Source organism: Branchiostoma belcheri, unplaced genomic scaffold (assembly GCF_001625305.1).
Source record: "Branchiostoma belcheri isolate BF01 breed outbred unplaced genomic scaffold, Haploidv18h27 scaffold99, whole genome shotgun sequence".
NCBI lineage: Eukaryota > Metazoa > Chordata > Leptocardii > Amphioxiformes > Branchiostomatidae > Branchiostoma > Branchiostoma belcheri.
The window spans coordinates 344060-367520 of record NW_017804675.1 but is presented as its reverse complement, the minus strand read 5'-3'; the positions used below and the strand labels follow the sequence as shown (position 1 = coordinate 367520).

Below are 23461 nucleotides of genomic sequence, written 5' to 3'. Positions count from 1 at the left end.
CGCTCAGACTTGTAATATGCACAATTAATGCGGTATCTACTAGATTACCAAGGCCACATTGTAGTTTGAGTACTCATTGCAGTATGTGATCGTATAGCAATCGTCAGAATTCTACAGGTACCAGGCCAAGGAGCTGAAAGATAACAGATACGCCAAAAACTGTTACTCATCAAGTCATTAATATTATACTGTACCATTGTATTAATATCATATTATAACATTGATGGTGCCATGACGGATAAAGTGGATTGGAGGGAGAGGGACCGGGAACCCCCGACCTGATGATGATGATGATCATTAAACATTTATATTATGTTTACCAACATATTTTTCGAAGGACACGCAAAGCGCTACCTTATCGCGGTATATACCGGAGTTATCCGTTAGCTACACACCGACCGAAGCACGCGGCGATAGCGGAGAGGTTGCCTCATAACAGCCAGCGAGAGGAATCAGATAACGCGCCCGGCGGAAGGCCCGTCTGCCAGCTGACGCGACCCGGGGCTTCTCATCATCAGTGTTGGACTGCTGGTGCGACGGAGCGGACAGAACTTCAGGTTCAGCTCACTCACACGGTAAGGCATAGAAATTTTCCTAAAGTGGGGTCGTATTGACAGAGCGTTCGGCTTGAAACCAAGAGGTACCGAGTTCGTATCCTTGCCATGCCACCGATCTTGAGCCCTTGGGAAAGGCACTTTACACGAAATTCCCCTAGGTGAAAATGAGTATGTCTGTCCATACGTTTGTTTGCGTTGGTGACGGCATGAGAATATGCTGACAAAACTTGAGTGTGTTCTCGCCATGTCTTGTAATAAATGTTGGAATAGTTTTCCTATTGAAAAGTCATACTCAGACTGCCATTGATAGGAAACACGTACTCTCGTATTCTGTTTTCAGAACAGCGCTCTCACAGATGTAAGATGGCGTTGGGAGAGAAACTCCTGGTTTTGGCAACCCTGCTGACTGCTGGGGCGAGGGCAGGTGAGTTAAAACATCATTTCTGGTCAACCAAAGCTCTATTGCCCAATTCAATGCTAACGAAACTTTCATTCCAACATTTTCATCAAATCTGAGTCTAATCAATAAGAATATGTATTCCTTGTTGCCTGTAAATGAGATTTTGAGAGATGTTTAGGATTGTAGATATACATGTACCTGCTGTGTAAATCCAAGTTTGCCTTGAATGCAATTCTTTGATGTGTAGGATATGTTTGATGTATAGGATATGATACCTATAATGCAAAACTGCACAAAACTGTTTAGCTATTAAGACCATCTGAGTAGCAATACTACAACGCTAAACAAATGACCAGGTCCTGCTCCAATGCTTGTAACGGAACAATATATTGACCTTTTGCACCACATGAGTGCCAGTAATACCGACAATAGATCTATACAGTCCATGTGTTGTAATTACTAATAGAAGATTGTATGATATATTATGTTTACCTTAATAGAAGATTGTATAACAACATGTTTACATTTAATACCACCTGAGTGCTGATAGATATTAATAATACCCATAATAAACCAGTCATGGTTTATGATAATCACAATGAGACCACCCGAATTCCAATAGTCAATAATAGCCATAATGGACCAAGCATGTATGATAATTGTCATAGAAGATTGTATGTCCATATCTTGTACTTTTCAGACCACCTGAGTGCTAAAAGTCAATAATGCCGATAATTGACCAGTTATGTGTTATGAAGTTTATCACAGAATATTATAATTATATCAAACATATTTGTATTTTTCAGACCACCTGAGTGACAATAGTCAATAATGCCGATAATTGACCTGTTATGTGTTATGAAGATTATCACAGAACATTCTATAATTATAATATTATTATCAATTATTTTGTATTTTTCAGACCACCTGAGTGACTTCTTCTTACGTCACCACCGCTCCATTTCCGGTCATAACGTGAAGACGTACTGCGGGGTGGACCCAGAATACTGTGCGCGCCACTGTAAGATCGACTCCGGCTACAACTGTCGGTCTTTCGACTATAACACCGGAAGCAGGTACGACGTCATTTCCGGCTTAGTGCCTCTACGTGTTATCATATCTAATGTTTACACTGTACACAATGTATGTGTGCTATAAGGTTTGTACTAATGGTTTTGGGAAGATATACGCATAGAAAGAATAAAATTTAATAACAACACACGTTCGTATATACATACAACTACACAAGGGTTGATTTTGAAATACATTATACTAATGAGCTATTTAGCTCACTGACGTTTTATTTTTTTTTGGTTTTCCCAGGGATAAATTCGATTTTTGTTACGATGTACAATACTTCACAGCCTTTCCAATCAAATGATTGGAAACCATTTTCGACTCTTGTATCTTAAGTTTTAACACAATAATCATTGTTTGTTCTATCAGGTGCTGCTATATGAATGACGAAAGTTCGGCGACGGCTCCAACAAACTACGTCAGAACTATCGGGACGGATTACTACGAGATAAAAGCAGGTAAGTGGGTATAGCACCCAGAAACGTGGATCTGAGGCACAGTTCTGGATAGCCTTTGGATATCCAAGAACGTTACTGAGGTTTGCCGCAGGCACGGTTCTTGATAAGCGTTGACTATCCAGAACAGTGTCTCTGGCTCTTTCATAGACGTAATGCCTGAATGGGGTAGGGTCAGGATCAGGCACGGTTTTGGATAGTTTCCGCGTATTCAAGAATGCAGATTTGCCCCAGGCACGGTTCTGGATACGCAATTGGACTAACCAAAACAGTGCCTGAGCATGGTTCCGCATAAAGCACAGATCTGGATACAACACTCCTTACTCCTATATTGTCTCTAGCAAACTTGTTTGAGATCCCTTATCACTTGACACATGGTCGTATCTTGTCGTGCTTAGGTCGTGCGCTGGACTTGTCACATTGTCGTATCTTGTCGTGCTTAGGTCGTGCGCTGGACCTGTACACGTTCACGGCCGACAGACGACTGCAGGGTGTGGCCAACATCATCAAGACAATTACTGTTACTTGTCACATTGTCGTATGTTGTCGTGCTTAGGTCGTGCGCTGGACTTGTACACGTTCAAGACAGACAGACAGACGACTGCAGGGTGTAGCCAACATCAGCAACACAATTACTGTTACTTGTCACATTGTCGTATCTTGTCGTGCTTAGGTCGTGCGCTGGACTTGTACACGTTCACGGCCGACAGACGACTGCAGGGCGTGGCGAACATCATCAAGTGCGGAATGAGAGCCGAGGACTGCGCGCAGTGGTGCATGAAGGAAAAGTCCTTCACCTGCATGTAAGCAGTGTCATTCGTTCGTTCGTTCATTCATTCATTCATTCATTCATTCATTCATTCATTCATTCATTCATTCATTCATTCATTCATTCATTCATTCATTCATCCATCCATTCATTCATCCATCCATCCATCCATCCATCCATCCATCCATCCATTCATTCATTCATTCATTCCTTTCCTTTTCCTTGCCCGCTTTCTCCTCCTCCTTCTCCTTTTCTTTCTTCCTCTTTTTGAAACAAAATACGGTCAATTCCCCCTTCACTTCCTGTTACTCGACTGTATCAAACAGGCATCACACAAATAGAGCCACCGAAAGAATACATAGAGGTAGAATAGAGGACAAATGCTATTGACGCTTGTACTTCAAAAGTTAAGGTTGTTTGACTACGAACACACAAGCCAAACAAAGCCATCGAAAGAAAACACACAGACCGGTAAAAAAAACGGCAAACGCTAATCTCGCTTGTCCTCCCTTTAGGTCGTTTGACTACGATAAAGAGTTTACGTGCTGCTACCTGAGCGAGGAGACACGTCACACCATGTCGGCAAACAACTTCGTCTCCTCGTCCTCTCATGACTACTACGAGTTCAGATCCGGTGAGTGAAGGTTTTTGCAACAATGTGAACACAGCAGCAATTTTAACCTGTGAAGTAATGGTGACAATGTGGTCTTATGATAAGGGTTGTTGTACATCTACAGACAATTCACAGTTGAAGGACCATCGGTGCACTCGCGCCTGATCATGACTCAGAAGTTTGACTCAAAATGCAGATGACTAGAACCGGCTATCAGAGACAGTAAAAAAATACTAAGTAGACACAAGACACTTCAATCAATCTCTCAAGTCTAAACTTAAAAAATTAAAAAAATTGGACAAAAATCCATTTCAATTAATCAATAATCCGCGGGCATCAGGTGCCGATGCATGGCGGCTACAGCCATGCACATGCAGGTGCCGCCAGGTGGCTCTGTTCTAGACATGCAGAGCCCCCCCCCCCAAGTCGGCAAATGTCTCCTTGAACGAAATAAAATAACCTGGCCAAACGTTTCTAGGAGCGGCGACCAGTTATTTTGAGCACGCGCCCGACCACAGTCTGGGCATTGATGACCTGATTCTTTGCGACATCGACACTTCTCTTTGGCTAATAGATTGTAGATGACCAGAAGCGAGTAATTATACTTCATTTCTCATTCTAAATTGCTTCATTTCAGGAGCGGCCACAGGTTACTTTGACGTCGCGCACGGCCACAGTCTGACCAACAATAACGACTTGATCCTGTGTGAGATCGAGCCTGAAGGCTGCGCGCTCAGATGTCTCCAGGAGACCGGCTTCCAATGCAAGTCTTTCGACTACGCCACATCCTGGAGGTATGTAGTACTACGTTCATCAACAAAGATTCACTATGCCATGTTGTATCCAGAACTATGTTGAGGCACGGTTCTGGATTGCCCAAGCGTATTCATGACCAGAACCGTGCCTGGGGCAAATTTACGTTCTTGGATACCCTTTGGAGACTATTCAGAACCGTGCCTGATCTAGAAGTATGCCCAAGCACGGCCCTAGATAGTTCAGGAGTATCCAGAACCGTGCATGGGGCTTTCATCTCCGTTCTTGGATACGTAAAGACTATGCAACAACCTGATCCTGTGCGACATCGAGCCTGAGGGCTGTGCGCTCAGGTGTCGGTAGGAACGTTCGTGAATATCCAAGAACGCGTGGACTATCCATGACCATGCCTGGTTCTGTGTAACCACAAGTCCTTCGACAACGCTACCGTATGTACGTCCATGCACATAGATTCGCGCCATGTTGTATCCACAGCTTTGCTCAGTCTTAGTTCTGGATAGTCTCCACATATCTAAGAACCTACATTTGCCCAAGGCGTGGTTCTAAGTACGCGTGGACTATCAAGAACCGTACCTAATTCCGTGTGAATACGACTACGCCACTTTGATAACGGAGGTAATAACGTTTCAAAAACCATAGTACGCGTGCAGCAAAACGTTTGCCATTGAATGTGAACTATTTCAAAGTGTGGATTGTGAAGTGTAATATCAAACGGCGTTTTCAGGTGTTGCTACCTCAGCGCGCAGGACAAGACCACCCAGTCGTCTAACTACCAGGTCACCGGAGGGCAGGACTACTACCAGTACTTACCAGGTAAAGGCGCTATGAATGCTGTATTCTTCCTGGTACTGAGCCTATGATATATCCTATGTTTCAAGAACAAGCAGAGAAACGACATGCAAAACCAGTTCATCTGCAGAAAAAAAAGGTCATTAATTCTTTTCTGGTACGAAAGTATTGTTTTGGGTGGCCGGCCTGTGGGTTTGTGTGTCTGTGTGTCCAGACAGGGAATGGGAAGATAATGGCAGGCAAAATGGCAGAAGGTGAAAGGGTCTTTGCATCCTATACTTAAACCCAGTATAGGACAGAATGTACAATAGATGCTTTCTATTCAGTGAGTATTTATACTAAGGTAAACTTTATCTGTTTTCCCCAGGGAACCGTTGGCGTGATGACGGTAGGTGCGGTTCGAGTTGGTCTGCTGACCTGGCGAGTCCTGCGGAGTGCGACCCGTACGGAGAGTACTGCTGCTCCGGGTCAAGGTGCCAACAGGGGACGTGTACAAGCGGGACGGACTACCGTAAGTGCTGGTGTGTGTGTGTGTGTGTGTGTGTGTGTGTGTGTGTGTGTGTGTGTGTGTGTGTGTGTGTGTGTGTGTGTGTGTGTGTGTGTGTGTGTGTGTGTGTGTGTGTGTGTGTGTGTGTGTGTGTGTGTGCGTGTGTGTTTGTGTGTGTGTGTGTATTTTCTATCCAAAGTTTTCTACTATTTTTGCTGTTCTACTGTAAGAACTAGTGAGCACGTAGGTGAAATATCCAAGCAGGTGTGCGACTTGTCTCGGTGTTTTACGCATGTTGTTTGTACAGGTGGTTGCGACAGGTGCGGAGAGAGGATTTGTAAAGTGAAAGTTGTTGTTGTTTACAGGTGGTTGGAACAGGTGTGGGGAGAGAGAGAGTTGAAAGTGAAAGTTATTGTTTACACAGGTGGGTGGGACAGGTGTGGGGAGAGAAGATGCAGCTAAAAGTGAAAGTGTTGTTGTTTGTACAGGTGGGTGGAGCAGGTGTGGAGAGAGGATGTGCAGCTGTAACACTCACACCAGAACCATGACCTGCTCCGGAAGGACCGTCCGAGAAATCGACTTCTTCATCCCCAGGAACACAAGGAACCTGTAAGAACGACCCTAGATTCTTACGTAATACCAAACCTGAAAGTCCCATATAGCGGATGCCCACTGAAACGCCTGCATCTTATGGTCTGAAATTTTGTCATTTTTCTCTATTGTATGTATTTGAAAGAAATGAAATTTCTTTATCATTTTACAGAGATCTGAGTGGCAACATGCTGACAAGTGTTTCAGTATCTGCCTTGGCCAGACTGACCGAACTCCAAACTCTGTGAGTACATGTAGCATATATTTACATACTCATACAACTATTTTCTTCAATGTTGAGGCGTCAATTTTAGCAGAGTGAAATAAAAAAATTGTTCTTTTGTGCAGGAACCTGCGAGCCAACAGGATCTCTTCCCTGCCGTTTGACGTGTTTGAGGACTTGTCCAGCGTCCAGACCATGTAAGTCAGCTGCCTGGTAGTCTATATGATTGTAAAATTGTATCGCAATTGTTGCAAGTATGACTAGAAATCTATCTGCCACATTGTTCCCCCCATAACTTAAACCAAGGTCTTTTGCAACCACTCTTCTTTCTATGTAACATAACTGTAGGCAAATTGTAAAGTCTGTGACGATAAGAATGTAAAAGTTCGTTTACACACTGAATGTGTTACAGAAACCTTCAGAGTAATCAGTTCAACGAACTTGACCTGGGACAGTTCATGGATCTGCCTGCTCTTCGCAACCTGTGAGTAAAACCGTCAATTATCTTATAACTGCCAAATTATGTAGTATTGTATCCAGAAGCAGTCTTTATCCAGAACCATGTAAAGGCACTGTTCTTAAGATAGTCCACACATATCCAGAATCATGCCTGGACCGAATCTACGTTCCAGGATACACAGAGAGTATCCAGAACCGTGCCCAATCCTAATCCTAAACCATTCTAAACCTAAGCGATAGAATTAGATCAGCCGAAGGTACCTCCCCAAAATACAAACCAGTCAATCAGCGCTGCCCAAAACAACCATAGACTGACTGTATCCTTCTGTTTAGTTACGTGGACACCGGCACAAACCTAAAGTTCAGCTTCGGGTACCTCCCCCAAAAAACAAACCTCCAAAGTCATCGCTAGTGCCGTCCATAGCAATACTTTTGTCCCAGAAGTGAGAAACATCAGACTGACTATGCAAGTTTTCTATATTTCTGTGTTAGATACATGGGCTTTGGCACGAACCTGAAGTTCAGCTGGGGGTACCTCAAAATCAGTGCCGCCCAAAACAATACTTCCGTCACAAAAGTAATAAGCATAGGCACTGGCTCGTGTGGATTTGTACCTGAATCCTAATAAAGTACTTAATCGCAATTTTGTATATTCTTCTGTTTAGATACATGGACTCGGGCACGAACCTGAAGTTCAGCTGGGGATACCTGCCGGAGGTGTACCCGAACCACGGCGTGTCCTGTCCGTTTAACGACTGCTACAGCCCTTGTGGGGATCCTCACTACCTCAACGGGCCGCAGGACTGGAGCCGCCTGCAAACTGGTAACTACTACTACTACTTAACTACTACTGCTACTACATTTGTACTACTACTGCTGCTACTGCTGCTACTGCTGATACTAAAGTCCGTGTGGCGACCCGCACTACCTCAACGGCCCGCAGGACTGGAGTAGACTACAGACAGGTAACTACTACTACTACTACTACTACTACTACTACTGCTACTACTACTGTAACAGTCCTTGTGGAGACCCGCACTACCTCAACGGGCCACAGGACTGGAGCAGGCTGCAGACAGGTAACGTTTCTTAGTAATACATTTCGATTACTGCTACTGCTGCTACTACTACTAATACTGCTAGTAGTAGTAGTAGCAGCAGCAGTAGCAGTAATCGTAACCCTACTACCGTACTACTTTAATATACTGTCACTTACTCCACTATACTGCTGCTACTGCTTCTGCTGTCAAATTTAGATGGGTAGATAGCTACATAGATAGGTGGTTAACGTTAGATAGATAGATTGCAGATACATACATGTGTATACATGTAATTCAAGGAGTCCTCTGTTTAGAAATTATACCCATTTCTTTGCAGATCTGGTTATCAAGAAGCTGTACTTTGATCTGGCCGACCTGTTCTACCTGGTGAGTGACGTCACACGGAGCGTCACCATCTATGCCCACACTGTGGTGGCGTCTGTAGGCGTCAGGTACGGAAAAAAATTCATATTATCACTTCAAAATGTTGATCAGTCCCTCCAACTTGCTACATAAATGTAACCCAATACCATAGGGTGTCTGCTAAAGTATCAGGTACCATGGTGACAGACGTCTGGTTCAGGTCACTGACCTTATTTCTCTGGAGAAGAAGAAGAAACTGAGTAAAAACAATTTGTTTTCCTTCTGCGAAGGTAAAGTAACATACAGTAGTACTTGGCCTATGAGCCCGCAGTAAGGGTAACATTTTCGTTTAGAATACCGACTATCTTACAAATTAACCAACAAAACATAACTTTCTTGGCAAAGGTGATAAGTCTCAAGCAAAACATTGACTTATAGACACCTGTTTCTCTCTTCTCCTTGTTTGTCTACAGACACAATGATACCATACCATGGCACAGCCTGTAGCCGTTTATATCTGTATCTACAGCCATTTACATACAAGATATTGACTAATATGTACATTTTGCTGTGCTTTCCAGTTTCGACTTTGACCTGACCATCCACACGCAGATGTTCTGGACCAACACAGACGCCGACCTGACCTTCAAATTACCCAGCGGGCACCACACCGGTCCCATGATCACTTGCGGCGACCTGGACGACAGTTTCAGACAGATCAACATCAACGTCGGCAACAAGCTGAAGGTACAAAATTGTTTATTTTTTGTTTATTCTTGAATGTTTGCTCTGTACTGTCTATATGCTATTGATGTACTGTTTTATTGAATGGCACCATGAAATGTTTTCAAAATTGGTCTTTTTTTAATATGGGCAAAACTGTCACAAACGCAACAATTTGTCCTTAGGGATATCTATAACCATACACAAAGGAAAATAGCTTACCAACAAGCAGTCTGTAGCGGCCCCCGTCTCAGTTGACCTAAAGTTTTTAAATTTCCATAATGTTAATTACCATCACAGATGAGCTTTCGTTCGGACTCTGTCCTCCTTTCTGCTGACCAAAATCGTGAAAAACGAGTCGTTCTCAATACAACGTCTTCAAATATGGCCCTGACAGTCTGCTCTTCTCTCTGCAGATTAACATCATTCGAAATTTATGCTCGACTCCGGCGATCAGCAAATGAACCGAAGCTTGATCTGTGTAACACCAGCTTAACAAACATGAACTATCGTATCCAGAACTGTGCCTATCTAGTTCCATACCTGAATAGATCAGGCACTGGATACGCATGGACTATCCAGAACCGTGTCTGAGCAATGGTCTGGATAAAAGACAGTTCTGGATTCAACAGTGACGTTGTTTTCATGTCTTCTCTATGCAGATCAACATCGTGACGAACGAGTCGTTCGCGATGCCGTACCCGTGCAGCGACAGGCGCAGTACCGCCCTCGCCCTCCAGGCCGACTCCGACCAGATGGCCATCACTGTGCAGTGTGCGCGTCTGCTGGCTCAGGTATATGTACTGGCAACTTACTGTCGACTTAATGTCTGGCCCAGGTATTTTCAACTTACTGTCGCTTTACTGTCATATAACTGTCAAGTTACTCCCATGGACGTCCCTAGCTGAAGCTAGATACTAATGAGTCGAGTGACAAAAGAGTTCTCAGACTCATTCTCAGTCACCGATGAAAGATAGCGGATGCTGTATGAGACATCTGACCTAGGTGTGCACAATTGAAGACCAAGACCCATGTTGCATGTAGCAACTGATCCCAAAAGATAAACGACGGCTGCACCTAGGTCAACACAGGAGGCTACAATTAAACCTCTGTCGTTCCAGGACTTTAACCTGGGCGACCTGCGTCTGTCTTCTGTGGCAAGACCAGCAGAAGAGTAGCTCTCCAGTAAGCTACTGGTTTGAGATTATCAATTTCACTTTTTACCGTTCCAGGACTTCAACCTGGGAGACCTGCGTCTGTCTTCTCTGTCATGACCAGTGGAAGAGTAGCTCAACGATAACCTAGTGGTCTGAGATACCTTAAGTTTTAATTTTGCCTTTCTACCGTTCCAGGACTTTAACCTTGGCGACCCGCGCCTGTGTCATAACCAGCAGAAGAGTGTAGCTCTCCAGAAAGCTACTGGTTAGAGATTTTTTTTCAATTTTGCTCTCCTACCGTTGCAGGACTTTAACCTGGGCGACCTGCGGAGCCAGCCGATGCGGATGGTGGACTGGGTGATCTCCCAGGGCCGGGCAGCGGGGGACCCGGTACAGAGCGAGGCCGTAACAATCAAATACGAGCTCATGGTGTCGGCTAGAGGCGCCCGTTATGTGCCGTACCTGTCTAAATCTGTCTATGTGATGATGCTGGACGACTATTATAGGGAGGTACGTGTTTGTTTGTTTGTTTGTTTGTTTGTTTGTTTGTTTGTGTGTTTGTTTGAGACCCGGTACACAGCGAGGCGGTCACAATCAAATACGAGCTCATGGTGTCCGCTAGAGGCGCCCGTTACGTCCCGTACCTGTCTAAATCCGTCTATGTCATGATGTTAGACGACTACTACAGGGAGGTACATGTTTGCTTGTTTGTTTGTTTGTTTGTTTGTTTGTTTGTTTGAGACCCGAAAGACAGCGAGGCGGTCACCATCAAGTACGAGCTCATGGTGTCGGCTAGAGGCGTCCGTTACGTCCCGTACCTGTCTAAATCCGTGTATGTCATGATGTTAGACGACTACTACAGGGAGGTACGTGTTTGTTTGTTTGTTTGTTTGTTTGAGACCCGGTACACAGCGAGGCGGTCACCATCAAGTACGAGCTCATGGTGTCGGCTAGAGGCGCCCGTTATGTCCCGTACCTGTCTAAATCCGTGTATGTCATGATGTTGGACGACTACTACAGGGGGGTACGTGATTGTTTGTTTGTTTGTTTGTTTGTTTGTTTATTTGTTTGAGACCCGGTACACAGCGAGGCCGTCACCATTAAGTACGAGCTCATGGTGTCCGCCAGGGGCGCCCGTTATGTCCCGTACCTGTCTAAATCCGTGTATGTCATGATGTTGGACGACTACTACAGGGGGGTACGTGATTGTTTGTTTGTTTGTTTGTTTGTCTGTTTGTTTGTTTGAGACCCGGTACACAGCGAGGCCGTTACAATCAAATACGAGCTCATGGTGTCCGCCAGGGGTGCCCGTTATGTCCCGTACCTGTCTAAATCCGTGTATGTCATGATGCTGGACGACTACTACAGGGAGGTACGTGTTTGTTTGTTTGTTTGTTTGTTTGTTTGAGACCTGGTACACAGCGAGGCCGTGACAATAAAGTACGAGCTCATGGTGTCGGCTAGAGGCGCCCGTTATGTCCCGTACCTGTCTAAATCCGTCTATGTCATGATGCTGGACGACTACTACAGGGAGGTACGTGTTTGTTTGTTTGTTTGTTTGTTTGTTTATTTGTTTGAGACCCGGTACACAGCGAGGCGGTTACAATCAAATACGAGCTCATGGTGTACGCTAGAGGCGCCCTTGTTTGTGTGTGTGTCGCCAGGGCTGCGGGTACGTGTTTGTTTGTTTGTTTGTTTGTTTGTTTGTTTGCATCAGCCAGACATACATTCTATTCTAGCTCAAGTTCACTTCACTGATTGAATCCAATCAGAATACGACTTTTCCAACTTTACAGTGGGCTTGCGTGGACGACTTTTAAAGACTGGAAGGCAACCTCCTCGGCCAACTCCATACCACATATGGCCTTATTTACGACTAACTCTCAACCAATATTTAAAATGAACGATTATTATGCTTATTGAAAACGTATGCCTGAGGGCTAATTGCAAACACAAAAGGAACATTAGATCTACGTACAAGCAAGTGATACATAAGAAGACACAAGAAATAAAAACTACTGTAACTCCTAGATATACAATGTGCTCTTCTCCAGGCCAACGTGTTCCGAGACGAATACAACCGGGCCCTGGACCGCACGGAGTCGGTTGACATTCGTCTGGAGGCCGCTAGGCGGCTCCTGGCCAAGCAGAACGACATCATCCAGCTGCAGGAGCACGACCTGCAGGACATGGAGACCGAGCTCAACGTCGCCAAGGAAACCAGAAGGCAGATGAAGGCCAGGTAACGTGGGATTGTCGGAAGAGCATTGTACGAGTGTCGTATGAGCATTGTACGAGTGTCGTATGAGCATTGTACGAGTGTCGTATGAGCATTGTACGAGTTTCGTATCAGCATTGTACGAGTTTCGTATCAGCATTGTACGAGTTTCGTATCAGCATTGTACGTCGCCAATGAGACCAGGCGCCAGATGAAGGCCAGGTAACGTAAGGACACTATTCCGCAAAATAACAACACAGTCAGTTACTCAAGCAACTGGATATGATTTGGGAAACGGTCAGACGTTTCAGGTTCAGGTAGCTTCCACAACCTTTCATCAGTGACACTGGAGACTTGTCAGAAAGACCCTATTGTACCTAGAACCGTGCCTAGAAATCTACGTGTAGTTCTATGCCTGACTGGTAGGGTTAGGAACAGGTACAGTTCTGGATAGTCTTCATGTATCCATCCATGCCTATCTAGTTCTATGCCTGCATGGGTTAGGGTTAGAATCAGGAACGGTTCTGAAAAGTCGGCGTATTCAACGTACATTTGCCCCAGGCACGGTTCTGGATATCCGGATACGCATGGACTGTCCAGAACCGTACCTGGTGGTAAATCACAGTTCATCATCATAAAACACCAGGTGAGGGTCTGGTCACATGCATCGTACAATTGCCGTACGATTGCAAACCAAAGACATTCTTGGGATATAGTCGTTTATGGGTCCTGCAGAATTCAGCTGTCTTTTAGACACCACCCTACTCACTGGTCCATGGTTAAAAGCTTAGCTAAGAGGATTGGGGGACCCAGAAAAGACCATTTATGTAGTTATGTACAGTTCACCTTCTAGCCCATCTTCAAACGTCTAACCCATTCTCCGTGCGTTCAGACTGGACGAGTCCAACACGGAGCTGGACCAGGCTAAGATCGACTTTGAGCGCGGCATAGAGCAGTATCAGGAGCAGCAGGCAGCTCAGGCGGCGTTTGGTTTCATCGGAGCCGTGTTCGGGATATTCATCGGAGTGATACAGGTAAGTGACTTCAACAAATATTCAAACTATCATGAAAGTTCATCTGTGTTGGTAGTTACATGTTTAAAGTTTGGTCCAGTGTTGACGTCACACTTCAAAGAAGCCACGTGACAATCCTCACTGGGTCAGTCTACTGAGGAAGACCAGAGTGACTGGTCGAAAGCTCTAGGTGAGAGAACTTTGATACCATAACGGACTTCACCATCCTCATCAAAGTTGGATGCCTGGATTTGCCTGGGCAGCCTCGGTTCTGGATACGCATGGACTGCCCAAGCATTGTTATGGATAGTTCTAGGTAAAACAGGATGTAACTAACGCACTGTTTCCCACAGATCGGCCTGGGTGATGTAGCCGGCGGAGTGAATTCTATCGTGGGCAGCACCATCGACATCGCGGACACCATCACAGCCGTGACACTATGTCTCTGGATACACATGTATTAAGCATGATTGTGAACGCTAACTAGGAGGTAACTAACACTGTATCACTGCTTCCCACAGATCGGCCTGGGTGATGTAGCCGGCGGAGTGAGTTCCATCGCGGACCTCACCATGTACCATCCTCATTGAGGACCTTCTCACAAGTCATCACAAGTACTTATAACTATAACACACTGTGTCTCACACCCCACAGATCGGCCTGGGTGACGTAGCGGGCGGGGTGAGCTCCATCGTGGGGAGCACCATCGACATTGCGGACACCATCACAGACCTCACCATCCTCATCCGGGACCTGGAGGAGTACAATAGCATAGCAGACGACGCGTTGGAGAGCGCCGCTAGCGCAACTTCTGGGGTAACTATTAACTTTCATTGTCACCATGGTAACTAGGAATAACATATGGAATCATAAAACTCGCAATCCACTCAGACATATCCTCCACAAGTCACTACTGGGATCACTATATTGGCCTAGTCTACCGGTGATTTTTTATTGTTTGTCTTCTATGGGCCAATTGCGCTTGAAATAAAGAATAAAGAAAGACTAGTCTTGTGGTGTTGGGTCATATGGTAACATTATGTAACAAGTAGCAGGACAGCCTCACCCTGGATCCGGAGAAGTACAACAGCATAGCGCAACTTCTGGGGTAACTATTTACTTTCATAATCACTGTCACCATGGTAACTAGTCCTGTACTGCTGGGTTATATGGGAACATTATGTAGCAAGTGGCAGGGCATCTTCATCCAAGACCTGAAGGAGTACAGCAGCATCGCGGATGACGCACCTGAGAGCGCCGCTAGTGCCACTTCTGGGTTAGTTCTGCACTTTTATTTATAATCACTAAGGACACGGTTACATATGTTGTAAGATGGCAAACAGAAGGCATTGTTGGTTCAGTTGTGCATGTTTTGTGGAAATGAACTGTTTAGTTACGGAAAAGATTGTCACAGATGAAGTTGTTCCTGTCCTTGGTACTGAAGTTGTTCCTGTCCTTGGTACTGAAGTTGTTCCTGTCCTTGGTACTGAAGTTGTTCCTGTCCTTGGTACTAAAGTTGGCCCTGTCCTTGGTACTGTAGTTGTTTCTGTCCTTGGTACTGATGTTTGTCCTGTCCTTGGTGAGTGCTGAAGTGAATTTGAACGTTTTGACTTTTCTTTCCCCCAGAACGACTACGAAGGTTACATCCTGACTATGGAGAAGGCTGTAGAGCTCCACATTAAGGTTGTGGAGTGGGACAACCTGCAGAACGTGGCGGGCGCACTGCTGGGTCACGGGGAGGTCACCAAGATCAGCGGGTCACGTGAGTACCGCAGGATCATGTCGGAGACCGCCAACTGGGGCAAGGCGCTCACCGAGACCACCATCGCAGAGGCTGAACTTCGCGTGCAGTACGAAAGGTGGCGCTTTTGTACAAGTTGTGAACAAAATTCGTACTTACACCATATAGTTTATAAGTTGGCGCCCATCTCTTCTGCTGTAACCCTTAAGCTGTACTTCACGTGCAGTACAGAAGGTGGCTAAATGTCCAAGGTCCACATGGCATCTGACCTGTGGTGCTTCAGTTAAAGTTTTGAAAAAAAATGACTTTAGCAGCAGAGAAGCGAGAGAAGGAGCAGATAGAAGCTTAGATCAGTCTGTTGAAGCATCATCACTAGAAAGCTTTAAACAACTCCAGCTTTAAAGATTTTGTAACAGGTCGTTCGGTGTAATATAGCCAGCTGCCGCCGCGCCACGTGACTGCGAAGCTGGTGTGTTACACTTATAAAAATGTGGTTAATATGCAGCTGTACCGTTAAAGATACTTTGAAATCCAGTTCAGTTTTGCCTCTAAGAAAACATCTCCTGTACTTCCCAGCCGTAAGAGGTGGCTGGCAGCAGAGAAGCGAGAAAAGGAGCGGATAGAAGCGCAGATCGGTCTGGACGAGAGCCGGCGGGAGGTCAGCCTGGAGCTCACGTCAGCCATCGGACTCACCGCATTCCATGTAGGTACTAGTGTTCTGTTACATCTGTGGACAGAAACAATAAGCCCGAATCTCACCGGAGCTGTTGTACCAAGAACTGTGCTTTATTCAGAACTATTATAACCCAAACAGCCATTGAACTCACCGTCTTCCATGTACTACATTTTCGTACGTTATCTGTCATTTCTTACCTAATGTTTGGGGCACGATTACAAGCCTTGTCAAATCTGTAGACACAAACTAACCAGTTTGGCACCCAAGCCTGAACCTTACTTACTTTATCCAAAACATGCAGTGCGTTCTAACAAGCAAGGACTATGCTCGGGCACGGTTCTGGATAGCCCACGTGTATCCAGAACCGTGTCTTCCATGTGCGTATTCTGAAAAAAAATCACCACATAGCAGGAACATCCTCGTCTGATGATCCTGCAAATTCGTCTTCGGCATCAGTAAAGTTGGTGTTCTCTCAATCACTGTGATTTTTTGGGTTTCGACCCCATGTTAAACGACCCTATCCTATGTATGAAAAACATGTTAAATCCTGTTAAAAAGATGATAATGATATTCTTCAGTCACTCTTATGAGTCTGTGCGAGGGTAGTTTGTGCAATTCATGATTGCCACCGACAGCACACTTGAAACATTTGCCCAGATGAAACCCTAGCTTACATTGGGCAACATGTCACGATGTTTTTATTGTTCTACCACTGCAGGTGAAACTGGAGCTGAACAACATCCTGCTGGACTACTGCAACTCCTACTTCTACTTCCAGTTCCAGGAGTGCGGCGCGACGTACAAACCCAATCTGGGAGACGATCTGGTTACTCTACTGGATAAGGTAGGGAAAATAGATCCTACTATACATAGCAGGATAGCCCTAACCCTAACTCCCAGGAGTGCGGCGCGACGTACAAACCCAACCTGGGCGACGATCTGGTCACTCTACTGGATAAGGTAGGGAAAATAGAATATGATCCTACCAGCAGTATAACCCTAAGGAAGAGGTGGAGTGTAAAAAAAGGGATTAATGTATGCTAGCAAACTAGAGAAGTAACATTTGCAAAGCAAATGCACAATGTTTACCTTCGGACATGGTCTGCTCTGTTAATTCTTACTCAAACACATTCACATACATGTACTACTAGTATATGGTGACAGGAGCAGAGCAGACCATGAAATTGCAACATTATGTAACCCAACACCAGTCACCATGGTGACAGACGTCAACAAATCATGTCATTGGCCAGGTCAAAGGTTAGTGTTTGGAACGGAAGAGGAGGAAGAAACTTAGCAAAAACAATATGTTTTTCTTCGGTAAACATAAACATAAACATATCATGTACATGTGTCGTAGAGGTAAGAGTATTGCTAACTTGAATCTTGAATATTCCGGTATGATTCCTAATCATAACACTACACCATTTATCAGATACAAGAGCCATTTTCTTTCCTTCCCAGGTGAGTAACGCGGCGCAGGACGGTCTGCAGAACCTGGCCAGCTTCAACCCGCCTCCTCAGCCATTCAACAACCTCAACATCCGCATCACGGACTCGGTACGTCCTTACGGTGTTTCCTCATTCACTCACTCACTCACTCCTCCTCAGCCATTCAACAACCTCAACATCCGCATCACGGACTCGGTACGTCCTTACACTCACTCACTCATTCACTCACTCACTCACTCCTCCTCAGCCCTTCAACAACCTCAACATCCGCATCACGGACTCGGTACGTCCTTACACTCACTCACTCATTCACTCACTCACTCACTCCTCCTCAGCCCTTCAACAACCTCAACATCCGCATCACGGACTCGGTAGGTTCATCTCGTGTTTCTTCACTCACTCACTCACTCACTCACTCACTCACTCACTCACTCACTCACTCACTCACTCCTCCTCAGCCCTTCAACAACCTCAACATCCGCATCACGGACTCGGTACGTCCTCCTTCTCATGTTTCCTCATTCATTCATTTACTCACTCACGCCTCCTCAGCCCTTCAACAACCTCAACATCCGCATCACGGACTCGGTACGTCCTTACGGTGTTTCCTCATTCATTCACTCACTCACTCACTCACTCATTCATTCACTCATCCATTCATTCACTCACTCACTAACTCACTCACTCCTCCTCAGCCCTTCAACAACCTCAACATCCGCATCACGGACTCGGTACGTCCTTACAGTGTTTCCTCATTCACTCACTCACTCACTCACTCCTCCTCAGCCCTTCAACAACCTCAACATCCGCATCTTGGACTCGGTACGTCCTTACGGTGTTTCCTATTTCATTCATTCATTCATTTATTCATTCATTTATTCATTCATTCATTCATTCATTCATCCATCCGTTCATTCACTCACGCACTAACTCACTCATTCATTCACTCATCCATTCATTCACTCACTCACTCACTCACTCACTCACTCACTCACTCATTCATTCACTCCTCGGCCCCTCAACAACCTGAACATCCGCATTTCTGACTCGGTACGTCCTTAAAGCGTTTCCTGATGAATGATTGAATAACTTAATGAGGTAAAGAATGAATGGTTCATTTATTATGGCAGGAATCCAAGGCTAGGCTGCATGTAAAAGCTGAAATCTTTGAAGAACGTTCATTGAATTCCTGTATTGGACTAATAAAGGTGGGCTCCTTAGGAATGAGGTACATAGGAATTAATGAATGATGGAAGAAGAAAGACTGAATGAGTGATTGAATGAATGATTCAATAGGACAATGGTACATCCAGTTAGGTTCTTGCACCCTCTCAACCTGCAAGACTTATCTGTCTGAGGCCCGTTGTTAGTATGCCAAACTAATTTTTTTAGAGCCTACATGTAGATATTACCCGGAGGTTTGAAATCTCAGCTTTCTCATTGTCTGATGATATGGACCATACCCCCAGCCGACAGCATGTGTGAACGCCACGGAGTGCCCGATCGCCACCCTGAAGGACAATAAGATCCTGCACGTCGAGATCCGCCACGATCACCCAAACTTCCTCAGCTGGGATCGCGTCAGGATCGAGAAGATCCGGATCTTCCTCATCGGTATGTGGATCGCATCATATTTTTGTGCGGAAGGAAATCACATTGTTTTGGCCATGTTTCTTCTTTTTCTTCTTCTCCCTCTTCTAAAACTCCAAACAATAAGCTTAAGGTCAATGCCCTTGACCGGAAGTCTGTCACTATGGTAGCTGGTGCTGTAGCAGGCACCCTGTGGACACTCCACTGCAGTACCAAGCAAGGCCACCAGGGGACACGAACTCTACTGCAGTACCAAGCATGCATCTCTTAATGTTTAGAGGACTTAAAAGTACAGACCAAAATCATATCAACGCCTTATATTTCTAACCCAGATACTCTTTTTGTCATGAGCCTGCATTTGTTAAAGATACAAAAAGAGGATGTTTTACTGCAGTACTAAACAAGATCACTAGGGGGAATAATATATAGACATAAAAAATCTGGCACCAAAGTAATAGCAAGGACAACACTAAATGGGACACCTGAAGAGACAGAAAACAAGGACGGCCAAAGATCGCTCGGTGAAAAACACTAAAGAGCTTCAGCCACACCTGAGATACCGTCCAGAGAGTATCCCAGGACAGAGGGAACTGGAGAACCTTTGTTGCTGCCCTATATGCCGGGACTGGCATTAAGGGCAGTAAGTAAGTAAGTAAAGTCATAACAATGTCCTTTTTGTTTACCCAGGCGCGACCCTCCCGAGTAACCGGATGCGAGTGTCCATCTCCACATCTGGAGAGTTTTTCGACCGTTACCGCTCCCTGGAGCAGGACTTTGTGGGCGTGCCCCTGCGCCGCGGGTTCGAGTACAACCCTTCCGGCAGTCAGTAGTCTCTGTTGTTTTTCATTCTTGAGATGACGCCCCTTTTGAAATCATTTAATACAACAAATAATCAATCACGCCAAAAACTGTTACTCAGCAGGATACTGGATATGATTTTGGAAACGGTCAGACGTTTCAGTTCTGATTCAGGAGATGATTAGCCTTTTGAAATCATTTCATACTTATCACAAGCAACTCTATAACTGTTGAACGCTATGCTGCCCCTACGGCTATCGTGGGTGGGTGGATGGATGGATGGATGGATGGAAGGAAGGAAGGAAGGAAGGAAGGATGGATGGATGTACGGATGGATGGATGGATGGATGGATGGATGAGGCTTTGATGATGTAAAGCATATATGGCAAATCAGCTTAGGTTTGTGCATCACATATCACATCTAAGACTGCCGTATATCTGGGCAAACAGACGCAAACCCACATCCCAACCACCCAGAACAATACTCCCATACCCACCAGTAACTGACCACATCTTTGTATGTTCCCATGCAGACGGCGTGATCGTGGACGGGAACATCCATGACGATTTCCATGGTTACTACTCCCTGACCACGCCCTTCACCACCTGGGTGATTGACGTCTCCACGGACCTGAACTCTGGCCTGGACCTGAGCAGCCTCAGCCGCGTGGAGATGCACCTCTGGGGCAGCCTGGTCAGTTTGCTGTTGTTCTTGTTGTTGTAATGTCCTTGTTTTCTAGGAATGAGCTGGTTTCTTGCTGTTTTGTTTTGCGCAGTTGGTCACAGTATTTTGAGACTGTCAGAAAGAGAGAGTGAGAGACAGAGAGAGAAAGATAGAATGTTTTTGTAATATCTCGCTAGACATGGTTTCTTGGTACTGATTTATTGTTTATTATCTCCATTTAGTTTGTACAGAATATCTACACATACTAATCTTCCTGTCTGTGTAACCTTCCTGTACTAATCTACGTGTGTTACACGTAAGACACTAAACCCAACTACACATTTATCCATATACAACTATACAAGCTAAACGTAACTTAACTACAACGTGGAAAGACTACAAGTTGTGCTGAGTTTACGCTTGGTTCAGTTCAGAGTCAATAGTCTCTCTTGGTATTTAACACTTGGTGCCTTGTGCTTGTGTGATGCTGAAAGTGTCTCTAGGAGAACGCATGGAAGCGGTGCGTACTCTCGATGTACCGGGAAAGGGCTATATATATAAAGCTAGGTACATCTGCTTGTTTGCTCCTTCAGGAAGGCCCTCTCTTATTCCGGCTAGGGTGCCCAGGGATACCTGAAAAACAGATCAATGGATCTAACGTATGCCCTGGTAAGATAAATAAACTTAAAACTTGAGGGTGGTGATGTCCGTGTCTCTGTTTCCTCTGCTGTGTTGTAGGTCAGCGGCAGCAGGGACCAGCAACCCCTGGACAACCTGGTCATCGACCTGTAGGACAGTAAACTGCTGACGTCACATGGTCACCGCAATGTCGTCACAGGTCTGCTAAGCAGACGTCATCCTACCCCCCAAGGAGTAAAGGCATAGGAAGTTATACATTAGTAAATGTACATTAGCCAATGAAGTAAACCAGTAAAATACCAGACTCTTATGTTACTGAAATTTTAACCTAGAACAGCTTTATCACCGATATATGCCTGTACTTAAAGCCTACATGTACAATAAAGGTATTTCATTCATACATTAGGAGAGACAATGTATCTCCTGAAGAATAAGTGTGTGCAACATCTTCTTCTGAAACAGGACACTTCTTGAGGCAATGTCTGTATCTGCCTATATCTGTATAGCCGGTATAACGAGAATAAGCTTAGCGAGAGATCAACCATAATCATTGTAAAATAAGGGGTTGATTGGATATATCTGATTAATATACAAAATTAACTCTAATGTATGAAAGATTTGCCATGCTTAGATAATAATATTCTATGATCAATATATAACGTTATATAAGAGAAATGGAAGAATGGCACTCAATAAAGAAAATAGAAACACCCCGACAACAAAATGGTTCGACCCTCTCCGCGAGCGCCAATCACGTCCAACGTTACATCAAGGAACTTTAAATTCGAATTTTGGGCGCCATTGCACTTGCAGACGAGACAGAAGTGGGACGTTTCGTCAGAACTAAGGTAAGAATTTTCCCGTTTTTGCCATATTTTATCCAAGTTTCATTTTCCATACTTCATGTGCATCGTTGCCAGAATGTCCTCTTTTGGTAGAGTCACTTTTAGCTTCCGTAACTAGTGAAAAATTGAGAAAATTTGCACCGACCCTGCCTAGTTGTTTCGCCGTGATAGCAGGTTCATGGTCCCCCGTTGAAAACACTAGGCACTACCCGGTCGAATTCCAGTCGTCAAATGTTCCAAAATTGTTTATTTTTCCTCAAGTTTACCTCAGAATTTTTAGACAAGATGTTCTAGAATGCAGTAGTGTCAGTTTTAGCAATTTTAATCCGTGAAAAATTGAGAAAACTGTGCACCGGCCCGGCTTAGTTGGGCCGGCGGGTTAGCAGGTGCATGGTCCCGTAGGTAACGCTAGGCATTACCCGGTCGGATTCCGGTCGTCAAAAGTTCCAGAAAACTGTTTTTTCCTCAGGCTTACCTCAGAATTTCTAGACAAGATTCCCTAGAATGCAGTAGTGTCAATTTTAGCAATTTTAATCCGTGAAAATTTGAGAAAATTGTGCGTGCACCGGCCCTGTGTAGTTGTTTCGGCGGGATAGCAGGTGCACGGTCCCGAAGGTAAAGCTAGGCACTACCCGGTCGAATTCCAGTCGTCAAAAGGTGGACAAAACAAATGGAACGCCCCGCTCGGGTTCTTCCTTGCAGTGGTAGTAGAATTCGAGCAAAAATAATCATCTTCTCTCACATATTTTACTATAAATTGTCACTAAAATCCCCCTGCTCCTAGCAGTGTGACGATTAGCTTTATTTGTGGTGATTTTTGAAATAATTTTGGCAGAATCATTCGTTTTAAAGTTCCTGACACTTGTTGCTCGCTTCTAGTCCCAGCTCAGCAGCGCCGACTGGCTCAGCAGCACTGAACTGCAGAACATGGCTGCCAGAAGAGCCATATTCCAAGTAAGTTCTTGTCCTTTTCTAACATTTTGTAGCATTTATTGATGTTCATCATGAATTAAATTTCTTCTGCACCCATTACACTTCACTTTAAGACACTTTGATAACCGCAGATTGTTTTAAGTGATGTTCTTGGTATCATTACTATGACAGCTGTGTTATGTTTTTGGTGCTAATATGTTTTTCTTTTTACAGACAGAACATGGATGAGGTGTGGTGTTGGTTCCTGGCTGATGGAGAAGAGCTCTCCTGACACCTGCCAGCAGGTATTGTGATATTTCTTGTGTTCTTCAAGTACTGTTTGCTTCATGTGTCCTTCACAGGAGATTAAGATTGAGAGAGAGAGAGAGAGAGAGAGAGAGAGAGAGAGAGAGAGAGAGAGAGAGAGAGAGAGAGA

The 23461-nt window shown here is 44.9% G+C and overlaps 2 protein-coding genes across 2 annotated transcripts; both read left to right on the top strand.

The window, feature by feature from the left end:
• The first annotated feature begins 900 nt into the window (after positions 1 to 900).
• LOC109462066 lies at positions 901 to 14298 on the top strand. Its single transcript, XM_019758564.1, has 22 exons — positions 901 to 981; positions 1880 to 2033; positions 2404 to 2492; positions 3163 to 3292; positions 3774 to 3892; positions 4509 to 4665; positions 5370 to 5458; positions 5802 to 5945; positions 6410 to 6530; positions 6685 to 6756; positions 6861 to 6932; positions 7148 to 7219; positions 7860 to 8017; positions 8572 to 8686; positions 9179 to 9344; positions 9983 to 10114; positions 10784 to 11017; positions 11919 to 12011; positions 12532 to 12719; positions 13588 to 13729; positions 14062 to 14139; positions 14230 to 14298. Exons 1-22 carry the CDS (start codon positions 921 to 923, stop codon positions 14296 to 14298), a joined length of 2655 nt encoding a protein of 884 aa, XP_019614123.1. The 5' UTR covers positions 901 to 920.
• A 129-nt stretch (positions 14299 to 14427) lies between these two features.
• On the top strand, positions 14428 to 23317 carry LOC109462065. Its single transcript, XM_019758561.1, has 11 exons — positions 14428 to 14524; positions 15335 to 15567; positions 16026 to 16152; positions 16844 to 16969; positions 17590 to 17685; positions 19047 to 19191; positions 19855 to 19989; positions 20499 to 20659; positions 21368 to 21417; positions 22993 to 23067; positions 23260 to 23317. Exons 2-11 carry the CDS (start codon positions 15362 to 15364, stop codon positions 23315 to 23317), a joined length of 1179 nt encoding a protein of 392 aa, XP_019614120.1. The 5' UTR covers positions 14428 to 14524; positions 15335 to 15361.
• The last annotated feature ends 144 nt before the right edge of the window (positions 23318 to 23461 follow it).